Source organism: Peromyscus leucopus, chromosome 5 (assembly GCF_004664715.2).
Source record: "Peromyscus leucopus breed LL Stock chromosome 5, UCI_PerLeu_2.1, whole genome shotgun sequence".
Lineage (NCBI taxonomy): Eukaryota > Metazoa > Chordata > Mammalia > Rodentia > Cricetidae > Peromyscus > Peromyscus leucopus.
Genome location: NC_051067.1, coordinates 108,056,468 through 108,068,668, shown reverse-complemented (window position 1 = coordinate 108,068,668; position 12,201 = coordinate 108,056,468). Strand labels below are relative to the sequence as shown.

The window sequence follows — 12,201 nt, the reverse complement described above, 5'->3', positions numbered from 1 at the left end:
GGCTGAGTGCTGGGGAAGCAGGAAACTCACAAGGCCTGATGACACCCAGAGACAAGGTCTCTTTATACAGCTCTGCCTGTCTCAGAACTCACTATGTAGACCAGGCTGGCCTTGAACTCACAGAGATCCTCCTGCCTCGGCCTCCAGTGTGCTAGGATTAAAGGCAGGGGCCACCATGCCTGCAGCTATCTTCCTCAAGATTTATTTTGAATAGTTCATATTGTATGGTGTTGGGGGTAGGTGCCCACAGAGGCCAGAGGTGTCAGATTCTCTGGAGCTAGAGTTACAGGTAATTGTGAACCACCCTATGTGGGTGCTAGGAACTGAATTAGGGTCCTCTGAAAGAGGCAGCTCTCCACTCAGGAGAAATGGACCTGTTAGCCAGGCAGTAGACTGGAAATACAGGGTCAGGAATAAGGGCTGGAGGAGACCAGACATGACACCTCAGAGGATGGCAGAGTGAGAGAGGCCAACACTGGGCCTGATGAGTGGCCAGATGTGGCAGGAGGACCCAGAGGAGTGTCTCAACACAAAAATGTCGAGGAGCATCAACAGTGGTCTACTGTGGGGAAGGCATGATACAAATGGAAAACACCCACAGGGCTAACTTTAAAAATGTAAAAAAGCAACCTACGTTGACACAGAAAAATGTAATCTAGAAGATAAGCAAAAAGGAGCAAGGTCTCCATCTAATACAAGCTATGAGTCCCACTCTCTTTTCTGTGTGCGTATGAATTTTCAAGCATAAAAATGGGCCCATGTTTCTGCCCTCATCCTATGAACTCATCCTGTGACTTTCAACGCAATCCCTTTTTAACCATAGTCGCTGTCATGACGTTTCCAGGGGACACAGGCCCCGTAGGTCACCTACTCTGGTTGAACATTCAGGGAACTGGTGGCATCTGTTACATAAAATGACCTTGCAGAAACCTCCTTATAGCTCCCTCTAGTACTCTTCTCGGGAGCACGGTGCCCCAGATGGAAGCGGCTCAGTCAGTCACTTGTGGGAAGGCTGTCCCAACAGAAAACAAGCTTCTGGGCACTAGCAGGGTGGATCTAGTCCACAGTCCAGTGACATTCAAGTCCAAAGTGACCCTTCCAATCCAGACATTAGAGCATGGAGCTATGAATGGGGCTGGTACCATGCAATGCTATCCAGGTTAATGCTCACAGTGAGCCAAAAATGGCAGCACTGGCCTCACCATCCAAAACAGAAGCTCTCTCTCTATATATACTGTACATCAGGTCCCTGCCAAAGGTTTATGGCTTTTCAGGAACTGTTGGTTGGAACAGGACTCAGAGCTGTATTCCTACCTACCTATGTTTTTGGTGACACTGGAGATTGAGCGCCTAAGACTACACAGATGCTAGGCATGTATTCTATCAATAAGCTATATTCTTAGTCCCCTGGATCCCCTATCACATGGATTTTGGTTTTGAGATTTCTTTAATATTTATTTTATGTGTATGGGTGTTTTGTCTACATGTATGTCTGTTTACCATTTGCATGCCTGGTGCTCAGGGAGGCTGGAAGAGAACATCACACCCCCTGGAGCTGGAGTTACAGATGACTGTGAGCCTCCATGTGGTAGCTGTGAATTGAACATCATCAGTCCTCTAGAAGAGCAGCCAGTGCTCCTAACCTGTGAGCCATCTCTCCAGCCCTTTGAGGGTTGTTTTGTTTTGCTTTTTAACTTTTTTAAAAATTTGAGGCAGTCTTGCTAAGTATCCTGGGCTGTTGAACTTTTAATCCTCTCATCTCAGCTCCAAGTAGTATTACAAGCAGCAGGTCTAGCCATTCCTGCTTACCTTAATCATATCATCCATGATATGAACATCAAAGCCTTCGCAGTCACCACAAGGGCTTCGGATCCGCCACAGATCCTATGAAGGAAGAACAGTCCCATGTCACAACTAGGCCACAAAAAATGGCTACATGAATACAGATCAGGAGGGATGCTGGTCGAGGTGACACAAAACCTTAATCCCAGTGCTTGGGAGGCAAAGGCAGGTGGATCTCTGTGAACTGAAGCTACATGGTGAGTTCCAGGCCAGCACTGACTCAAAACAAACACACAGATCACAAGTATCGCTTGCTGTTCCTGTACACCACAGACGACACACACACACAGACACACACACCCGGCCCCAGGAAAAAGTGACAAAGACACTGAAGAGCCAGAATGGTTTGTGTAACAGACTGGTGTAAGACTGTGTAAAGTGACATGACACCAAGTTCTCAACGATGAGGCTGAGGTTTCTGAAAGTAGCCTTCTGAGCCTGTGAATACGGACGGCATCAAAGGACAGGAGAAGGCCCCAAAGCACTGTCTGGCCAGTCCATCTTCTACCCCTGCCCCCTGGGCCTGGGAGTAAGCATCCTTTTCTATAGCCACTCTCTAGTCATGAGAGCCACAATCCATACAGCAATTCCATCAAGTAAATAACACAGAAAAAAATGCCCAGAAATTAGGTGATGAAGCCATGAGGCTACCAACAAACAGAGAGCCATTCTCGTAAAAGGAATATCAAATGTGATTCACTCTTCAAGTTCAAAGCACTTCAAAATCCTTTCAATAAAAAACGCTTTTTCCAAAATGACTTGATGATTGTGGTTCTGCTCCGATGAGAGAATTAAAATGAAGCTTTTCTATTTCTTCGTGCATAGAAAAGAGCAGTCCCCATCTCAGAACGCTCTGACAAACGCAGCCTCCATCCTCTACAAGTGCACAGCTAGCCGCACAGCTAGCGGCACAGCACGCCTCCTGGAACGCTTCACTTATGTTTTTAATTATTCTGATAAGCCACAGCTGTAAAACGACAACACACAGTCATTTCCATTTCACATGTCAAATTACTGCTTTTTAAAAAACGCAGCCTTCCTCTAGTCCGTCCTGCAGCCACTGATGCAGAAAAGAAGGGCCCATCACCAGGACCCAACAAGCTGAAGAACACAGCTTCTGCACCCTCCCGTTGATCTGGTGTCTTGCAAAGTCCTGGATGGCCTACCCTGAACTCCACGATCATGGCATGCAGTGAGGCGGCCTGGGGCATCACCACAGCTCCAGGTTCCAGGTGCTGGTCCACGGAGGTACGGACGTACCAGAAGTATAGGTTGTGCCATGGCAGTAGGCTGGTGGTGAAGAAGGGTTCACCCAGGAGGAGGGAGACCTGGCAACCAGAACAGGAAGAAGCCAGGTATCAGGAGTGAAGCTAACAAGTGAAGGGCAGTTCAGCAATTTCACAGGAACATGTAACAGGCCATTCACTCACTCACTCACTCACTCACTCACTCACTCACTCACTCACTCATTCATTCATTCATCTATCACTCATTCATTCATCACTCAGTCAACAGATGAGCATGCCCCTGAAGACACAAAGGATGAAGAACACCACAAACAAGGGAGAGGATAGTCTTCGTGTGAAAGAAGCAGGGAATAGGTGCATGCAGGGGCTTCAGAAAGGTCTTCCAGAATGGATCTTCCAGCCCCAAAATCAAGTTGTTTCACCCCAGCGTATCCGGACCAGATGACCACGTCACCTTCACTGCACTAAACCAATGTGGACACTGGCAGCCTACATTTCAGTCCACATTTGTGGAATAAGCAAAGAGCTGTGTGACTACAAGTCAGAAGTCAGACAGATGGACAGAGGCTAAGTGAGGATGTAAGCAAGAGCAAGGCCTTCTAGACATTTGTCAGGAGAGGATGAGGAGGCCAGACCAGCCAGAATCCAAATGACCAAATAGCTAAGCAGGTGCACTTGCCCTGAAATATTATGGTAAATGAAGGAAGTCAGTTACAAAGGACCATATAGTGTATAATTTCATTTATATGATTTGCCCAGAATAGGCAACCCACACAGACAGAAAGTAAACTAGCGGTGGTCTAGGGCTTGGGAGCACATGAGTGTGACCACCAACAAAAAGAGTGTCTTTTAGGGTAATAAAAATGCCCTGAAGTTGACCTGGTGATGGTTGCCTACTTTACACTCAACCACATACTTTAAACGAGTGCTTTGTACAATGTATGAATTACATCTCAAGCTGTCATTTTATAAAAGGCATGAGGGAAAATAGGCAAGAGATTTGAACAGATATTCAGATAAGACTTCTAACTAGCTTATGAGTACATGAAAAGATGTTCAATATCATTAGCAGTCACAAAAACACAAATGAAAACTACATGATACGCCAGTGCGTTCCCACTAAAACGGCTACACTGAAAAGGAGAGAAAAGCACAAAATGAACTCACACGCCGGAGAGGAACAACCCAGCACCTATGGACAACAGTTCAGTGCTTTCTGAAGAAGCTAAAGGCAGCTAGTCAAGGTGGCACACGCTTTGAATTCCAGCGCTCAGGAGGCAGAGGTGGCCAGCTCTCTGTGAGATCAAGGTCAATCTAGTCTACATAACAACCCTTTCTCAAAACAAAAGCCTGCAGGGAGCTGGTGCTTAGTAACCCCAGGCAGGGTTCCTGGTGAGCAGCTCTGAGGGGGTAAAAAGATCTGAGCAGGAAGAATTCTCCAAAGAAGACTTTACTGAAGGGGAAGAGGAAAGGCAGTCCACCATGTTCCTTAACCTCAACAAACTGAGAGGCACAGGAGCCCAGTACTATGCTCACGGGACCATTATTCAAACCCTCACCCACCTCAGAGTAGTGGGGTCTCTCCTGGCCAAGTTGCATGAGTGATATCGCACAGCATTTAGCCAAGGCGACAGGGCAGAGCTTAGGTTACCTTAGTGCTACTCTGTCCACACTCACACAGCCCCAGTGCACCACAAAGTTCCATTCCTTACCTTCTTACCCTCCAGGTCTGCAGATGTCAGCAACTCAGGCCGTTTCTTGATGATACTAATTTTATCTTCCAAGTGGTTAGCCTTGAAGATCTTCAAAAGAAGGAATATAACTGTGTTTATACTCACATATTGTTTCAGACCAGGGAAAAACAACTACTGAGCAGAAGGTATAGCTCCATGGCAGAGTGCTTGCCTGGTGTGCTTGAGGCCTGGGTTCAATCCATGGCATCATAAAAAGTTAAAAACTAACCCCTCTCAAAGTTACCTCCTCTGCTGAGTTTTCTGGCCAAATGGCTCTAGGACACCACTTTCTCTGCTTGTGGGAACACCTCTTTGAGCACTCCTACAGACCACAAAAGAGGTCGTGAAGGAATGATCTCTATCAGGCAGGACCTATTACACAGGTCTTGCAGTCTGGGCGGAGCAAGCTACTCCCGGAACAAATCACTCAGTTCTATTTACACAGAGATGCTAGTTTCTTAGTCTTGCATGAAAAGAGGAAAAGCTAAACTTCTTCAACTACAAAAACTAAAACCAGAGTGCTAACACTTGCTTCTGATTGGATGTCAGAAGCCTGGCAAGGTGGTGCACAACTTTAATCCCAGCATTTGGGAGGTAGAGGCAGGTAGATCTCTATGAGCTTGAGGCCAGCCAAGTGAGTTACAGGCCAGTTAAGGCTACATAGTGAGTCTCTGTCTCAAAAACAAACAAACATTCTACTAATTGACGTCTGCCCCAAAGCCAAAAGGTCTGCTTTCCAGGTAGGAGCTACAGTCACGAAGCAGGCCATTTCTACTAGCTCCTGGTTGTGACGCTGCTGTAAAGTCACCTCCCAACCTCAAGAAGGCAGGCCCAACAGTCCCTCCCGAATTCAGTAACAACTGTCACTTACCTTTTTCATCAGTCTAGAGGAAGCTACCGAACTCTCAACGGTAAACACCTGAAGAGAACACAGGAGACGGACTTAAAAAGGTAGACACTCCAAATGGAAACCTGTCAAGAGGACTGAACAACGCCTGGCCTTACTACCTCCCTGGGGCAGCCACTACACTGGGTATTCACCCGAGAAGGGGGCCAACTCGGAACCTATGCTGCAGCTACCTGGCAGTGGTAGCCATGACTGGGTTCCTGACCATGAATGGAAACAGTAAAGTTCCTCTGCCCCCAAACCAAGGCCATTCCACCAACAAAAGCTATATCAGCAAAATGTTCTGATCATAGAAACTCATGCCTGGACCACACCATGCCAACTTAAAAACAACGAAATAGAAAAGAAAAATAAATTTAAAAATGAAAGGAGGAGAACGACCCTTACAGAGACAGCAGAGAAGCGTGAGCCAGTACCTGCTCTGCCCCCAGGTGATGGGCCAGCACAGAGAGCAGACTGCCGTCACTGACACACAGACAGATGGTGCCCGGCATCAGTACCTGTGGGAAAAGAGCAGGATCAGCACAGGTTACCTTAGTCCAGGAGCTTCCTCCTGACAAGCTCACAGACATGCTGCCTTTCCCCCAGTTTTACTCACAACTTCATTCTCCTTTTTTATAAAAAATTTGGGCTGGAGAGATGGCTCAGCGGTTAAGAGCACTGACTTCTCTTCCAGAGGTCCTGAGTTCAATTCCTAGCAACCACTTGGTGGCTCACATCCACCCATAATGACATCTGATGCCCTCTTCTAGCCTGCAAGGACACATGCAGGCAGAATACTGTATACATAATAAATAAATAAATCTTTTTTTTTTTTTTAAATGTATGTGTATAGGTGTTTTGTATCCTGTGGGGTTTGTAACCCACTGAGACCAGAAGGGGGCATCAGATATTTTAGAACTGGAGTCACAGACTGTGAGTACTAGGAATCAAACCCAGGTCCTAGGGAAGAGCAACAAGTGCCCTTAACCACTGAGCCATCTCTCTCTAGACCCGACAAACCTCTGGATACACCAGTTCTCATCCTATCTTCCTTCCTGCCCCCACACTGCCACATAAGACTTCTCAGCACACACACTAAGCAGCTATGGCCCTCACCCACCCTTCCCACCAGGACCCACTGCTAGAAAAGAGCCCCCACACCCTTCCAGAAGGCCCAGCTAAAGACATACATGCTCCACTAGCAGGAAGGCACCTTCTAATCTATGGTGGCAAATGTCACCCCCATCTGGCCCATGTGCCCTTCAAGTGGCTCCCCAAAGGTAGGATGCCTTTATGGGTCACAGATCCATTGGAGAGGAACTTATGGCAGCTTGGGGTCCTCTTCCCCCACAAAATGCATGCATGTGCAGATATATTTCTATACACAACTCCAGTGGGTCCAGAAGACTCCTTCTAAGCCCCATCTGGGGATTTCAGGCTGAACCCCAGGTCAGAGAGTTCCAGTCAGATTTACAACAGATGAAAATAGGAGAGGTGTAGGTTAAGGTGTGATCACCCACGCCAATTGCTGGTGATTACAGAGGTAAAGGTAGCCAGCAGAACAAGTTTGGGTTGGGAAAAGGCTCTCAGGGGAGCTCTTATGGGAACAGTGAACACCCAGGGAACCTCTCACAGAGCAGAGAACAAGAAGAGTCCAAGACAAGTTCTCAGGCTCTCCAGTGTCTGCTCCAGGTGCAGCCAGTTGGAGCTATTGACAAGGAAAGACAAACCAGTACGAGCAAGCCACAAGCAGAGCAGTGAGACCTAAACACAAAGACAGGGCACTTACAGTCCGCAGGGCTTGGACATACTGCTCAGTTCTGTCCTGATCATTGATCTCTCCAAACCGAGGCCGGTTCCAGAGCAAGTGAGCCTGACAATCACACACAGGGCGCACTTGGTAGACTTTCTCATTCTCATCAGTGCTGATCAAGGAGGTGAAAAGCCAAACATAAGTGATAAACATCCCACAGGGGACGAGAATACCAGAACTGAGCCTGGGCCCTGAGAGATACATTCACAGGTCTCTAGAAGAGTTTAGATGACTCTGGACATGAGCACATTACAGAGCTCTGTGATTCCACACTTTTCATATATTTGTTTTGAATAGAATTTATCAATCCATAACAGTTTCTACATATACACAAACACATTGGTATATCCTGCTACAAACTTCCACTTTTTAAATTATTATTATTACTTTTTTTTTTTTATATATATATGTGTGGAAAAAATGTAGACGTCAGCTTTGTGGAACAGGTTCTCTCTCCTTCCACGATACGGATTCTGGAACTGAACACAGGTCATCAGGCTTGACTAAAAGCACCTTTACCCACAGAGCCATCTTCCTGGCCCTTGCTCTTACTTTATTCTGTTCTGATATAAATCTACCCATTCAAATCTCTACAAGGGCTGTCCAATGGAGAATGTACATCGGTGTGATCTCGGAAGGCTGGTCCTCCACCTCAACAACAAAAAGGCATACCTGGTCCTCTGAAGGCTGTACCACACACAGTAGTCATCATGGTGGGCTACCAGGCATCGGGTGAGCCCTGAACAATGGGCTCCTCCTGCGGCAAGAAGTATACACACTGCATCCAGTGGTCCCGCCACTGAAATGAGGAGCAGAGAATCAGTTTTCACTAAGCTATGACAACAACACTTCCCACGGAAAGGCCCAAAACCAAGTATCAGTTGCACGGACACACAGCATAGCAAGGGCCTGTAATGGCCCAAAGATAAAGAAAACAATTCTAATCAGAGAAGCCATGTCCCAAAGGCTTTCTGGAACCCTGCTGACTTTAGAAGACATCATCAGGGCAACGGTGTCCTGAGGCAGCTTTAGAAGAAGGGACAAGTGCAAACTCTGCTCTCTCCTCACAGAGAAGCGCCATCATAGTTGAGTCACTACGGCTGAGACGGAAACAACTGGGTGCCGGGGGTGGTGGCTCATGCTTTTAACCCCAGCACGCAGGAGGCAGAGGCCAGTGTAGCTCTGAGTTTGAGACAGCCTGGTCTACAAGGAGAGTTCTAGGAGAGTCAGGGAAACAGAGAAACCCTGTCTTGAAAAACAAAACAAAAAATAAAATAAAATAAAAAAACCAACTTGGGGAGGAAAGGGTTTATTTGTCTTACACTTCCACATTGCTGTTCACCACTGAAGGAAGTCAGGACAGGAACCTGGAGGCAGGAGCTGATGCAGAGGCCGTGAAAGAGTGCCGCTTACTGGCTTGCTCATCATGACTTGCTCAGCCTGCTTTTTTATAGAACCCAGGACCACCAGCCCAGGGATGGAGCCATGAACAATGGCTGGGCCCTCCCCCATCAGTCACTAGTTAAGAAAATGCCCTATAGCTGGATCTTATGGGGGGGGTGCATTTTCTCAATTGAGGCTCCCTCTTTTCAGACAACTCTAGCCTGTGTCAAGTTGACACAAAACTAGTCAGCACAAGTGCCAATGCTCTTTCCTTCACCGGTTGGACGATAAACCATCTTTCATTTGAAGGAAAAATTCTCTGGCTCACGACCAAGGCTGACCTAGTAGTCTGGGGGAAATTCTCCTCTAAGAGCCTCTTGGGACATATTCCAAGGCTTTACTATATATACGGAATTTCCTTTTGTCTTTAAGTGGCTTCAAAAAAGGCCAAATAGAATACATAATATCTAACCGGATCCTAGACTAGAAAAACAAAAGTTATCAAAGACATTTGCAGACAATTGAGGAAATTTTATTTTGAACCATGTTAGATGTTATGAAACAGTATACTGTTAATTTTCTTAGTTGTGATGATGATATTTTGCTTATAAATATTGAAGAGTCAAGAGTTGGGTGTTTGTAACTTATTATCAAATGATTAAGCAGAAACTGTGTGTGCAGTGAGAGAGGAAAGAAAGATACATACAGCAAGTGTGGAAAATATTAACAATTAGTAAATTGAAGTAAAAGTGTCCATTTTCACCTTGTGATTCTACAGTTTTTCAAAACAAAAGTTGGGAAAATTGGAGCCAGGGAAGATGACTTAATCAGTCAAGTGACTGCTGCATGGCATGAGGTCCTGAGTCTGAACGGCCAGCACCCACATAAAAAGCTGAAAAGCTGAGTGTCTATAATACAACTTGAGGGAGGGGGCAGAGACAGATGCATCCTGAGTGGCCTAGCCAAATCAATGTTTCAGGCTCAGGGAGAGACCTTGTCTAAAACATAAAGATGGATGGTGACCTCTGGCCTCCATATATACATGCACAGGCCCACCTACAGGCACATATGCATATATCAACACTAACAAATACATACACTACATACACCAAACTCATACACACACCACATTATATCACACACACCCAAAAGTTTAGCAGAGAAAGGTTGTTTGGCTTACTCTTTTGAATTAAATGGAGTTTTTCTGTTGTTGTTGTTGTTGTTTTTTTTTTTTAAGAACTAGAATATTCTAAAGTGTGAAACATGATTTACAGTGATTCTGACTGGGGATTAAAAACCCAGAGCATTATACATGTTAGGCAACCGCTCTTTCACTGAGCTCACTTGAGCCCAAGGTAATCTTTAATAAATTATGATAAAGCTTACTAAAAATCCTACATATTAGGAAAAGAAAGATAAGAAGCTATATTCATATAAATATGTATATAAAAGATATATAGTAACAAAAACCCAAAACCAACACAAATGTCCAGCTCGGAAATAGGTTAAATATTTATGAAGAGTACTCAAAGACATGAAAAATGACAAAGACTATGATACAGCATAAAAATACAACAAACAAAAAAACAAAACAGAACAGGTTAAGCATTAGTAAAAACTCGTATTTGGAAAGAGACACAAGAAAGGTAGCTATTTTGGGTGGTAGAGCCCAATGTAAATTTTACACACTTTTATTTTACCAAAGGAAGTACATTTTTTTCCCCCTGAGGCAGGGTCTCACTATATACCCCTGGCTAGCCTGGGACTTGTTATGGCAGGCCTCGAACTCACAAAAAGATCCACCTGCCTCTATCTCCTAAGTACTGAGATTAAAGTCCTATGCCACCACACCTGGCTGGCACATTATTCTTATAACCTTTATGTCTTGTTTTTTTTTTAAGAGAATAAGGTGATAGTATTTGAAAAAATTAAGAAGAATAACTATTCTAAAAAGTTAGTGCCTGAGTTAAATGTGTAGCATATACCTGTAATCCCAGCACTGAGGAAGCTGAGGTAGGAGGATCATGAGTTTGAGGCCAGCCTGGGTTACCTTCTGAGTTTGGGCCAGCTTGCTCTATAGCAAGATCTTCTCTCAAAAAAAAAAAATAAAAAATCTGGCTCCACTCTGATGGGGCGACCACCTGTTTATTGCCATTTCCAGAAACCAAAGAAACTAGGTTTTATAAGACTCCAATAGCATATATGTAAATGAAGACAAGGCTTGTTCCACTCGCCTGGGTCATAACTCATCCACTTGGTCCCGAATTTAGCATAAAGGCAGGTACCTAAGATGTCTATTCAAATATAAAGGTTAAAAAGTAAAAGTCTGGGCTGGAGAAATGGCTCAGAGGTTAAGAGCACTGGCTGCTCTTCCAGAGGTCCTGAGTTCAATTCCCAGCAACCACATGGTGGCTCACAACCATCTGTAATGAGATCTGGTGCCCTCTTCTGGTATGGATGAAGACAAAGCATTCATATACATAAAACAAACAAATAAATATATTTTTTTAAAAAAGTAAAAGTCCAAAAGCCACATATGCAGTAACAAAGAATAAAACAGGTTATGTTTTCCCTGTTATTCCTTCCTATACTGGAGGAATTTGAGCTCCAGGGTACTTCCCTACCATCTGCCCCTCCCAAGGAGGCTTCTGAGTTCTGATGCTAAAGAACTAGAGACAGTACCTCTGTCTCAAAGTGAAGCAGGCTAAATGGGATCAAAATGGTTTTGTGAGTTCATCAGGGAGATTCCTTTAGCTTTCAAATTCCTAATACTATAAAAGTTATCAGTGGTTTAGAAAGGACACATGATCCACTGTGAGAAGATCTAGGATCCACACCTACTCTTCCACTTCCTGGACACAAGACCCTGCACTCTGGTACATCTATGTGTAGACTCAAGGAGAAAATATACACTGTAGCGCTCTGAAGACATGCAACTAAAATGTATTAATATTTAATTTTTGAAATCTCACAAACACAGCCTATGAGGACCAAGCCTGCAGAGGGAAGCTGGTATGTACTGACTGACCCACACATGCCATGGGTCAAATACTTAGAAAGAAGAGGTAGACTGAGGAGCTCACAGGTCTGGCTAGTAACAGCAGCCCCACAGCAGTGAGAGCCTTTGGCCTAGGCAGTAAATCAGGACCCAGAGCATGGGAGCTACTACATATATATTTCTCCTTGAGTCAACATCATATTCAAGAAGAAAACATACCAGGTAGCTAAGTCAAATGGTGCAGGTCTGTATTCCCAGCTACTAAGGAGGCTGAGGCAGTAAGATCTAATGTTCAA

General features: G+C 45.0%; 1 protein-coding gene across 1 annotated transcript in view; it reads right to left on the bottom strand.

Annotated features, from left to right (window-relative positions):
• Prmt7 (protein arginine methyltransferase 7) overlaps positions 1–12,201 on the bottom strand; it is a 42,880-nt gene that overhangs the window by 2,618 nt on the left and 28,061 nt on the right. Inside the window, 8 exon segments of the mRNA XM_037206237.1 lie at positions 1,810–1,884; positions 3,009–3,170; positions 4,802–4,891; positions 5,694–5,741; positions 6,146–6,229; positions 7,501–7,636; positions 8,197–8,254; positions 8,257–8,323. Coding sequence (XP_037062132.1) covers positions 1,810–1,884; positions 3,009–3,170; positions 4,802–4,891; positions 5,694–5,741; positions 6,146–6,229; positions 7,501–7,636; positions 8,197–8,254; positions 8,257–8,323 — 720 coding nt within the window.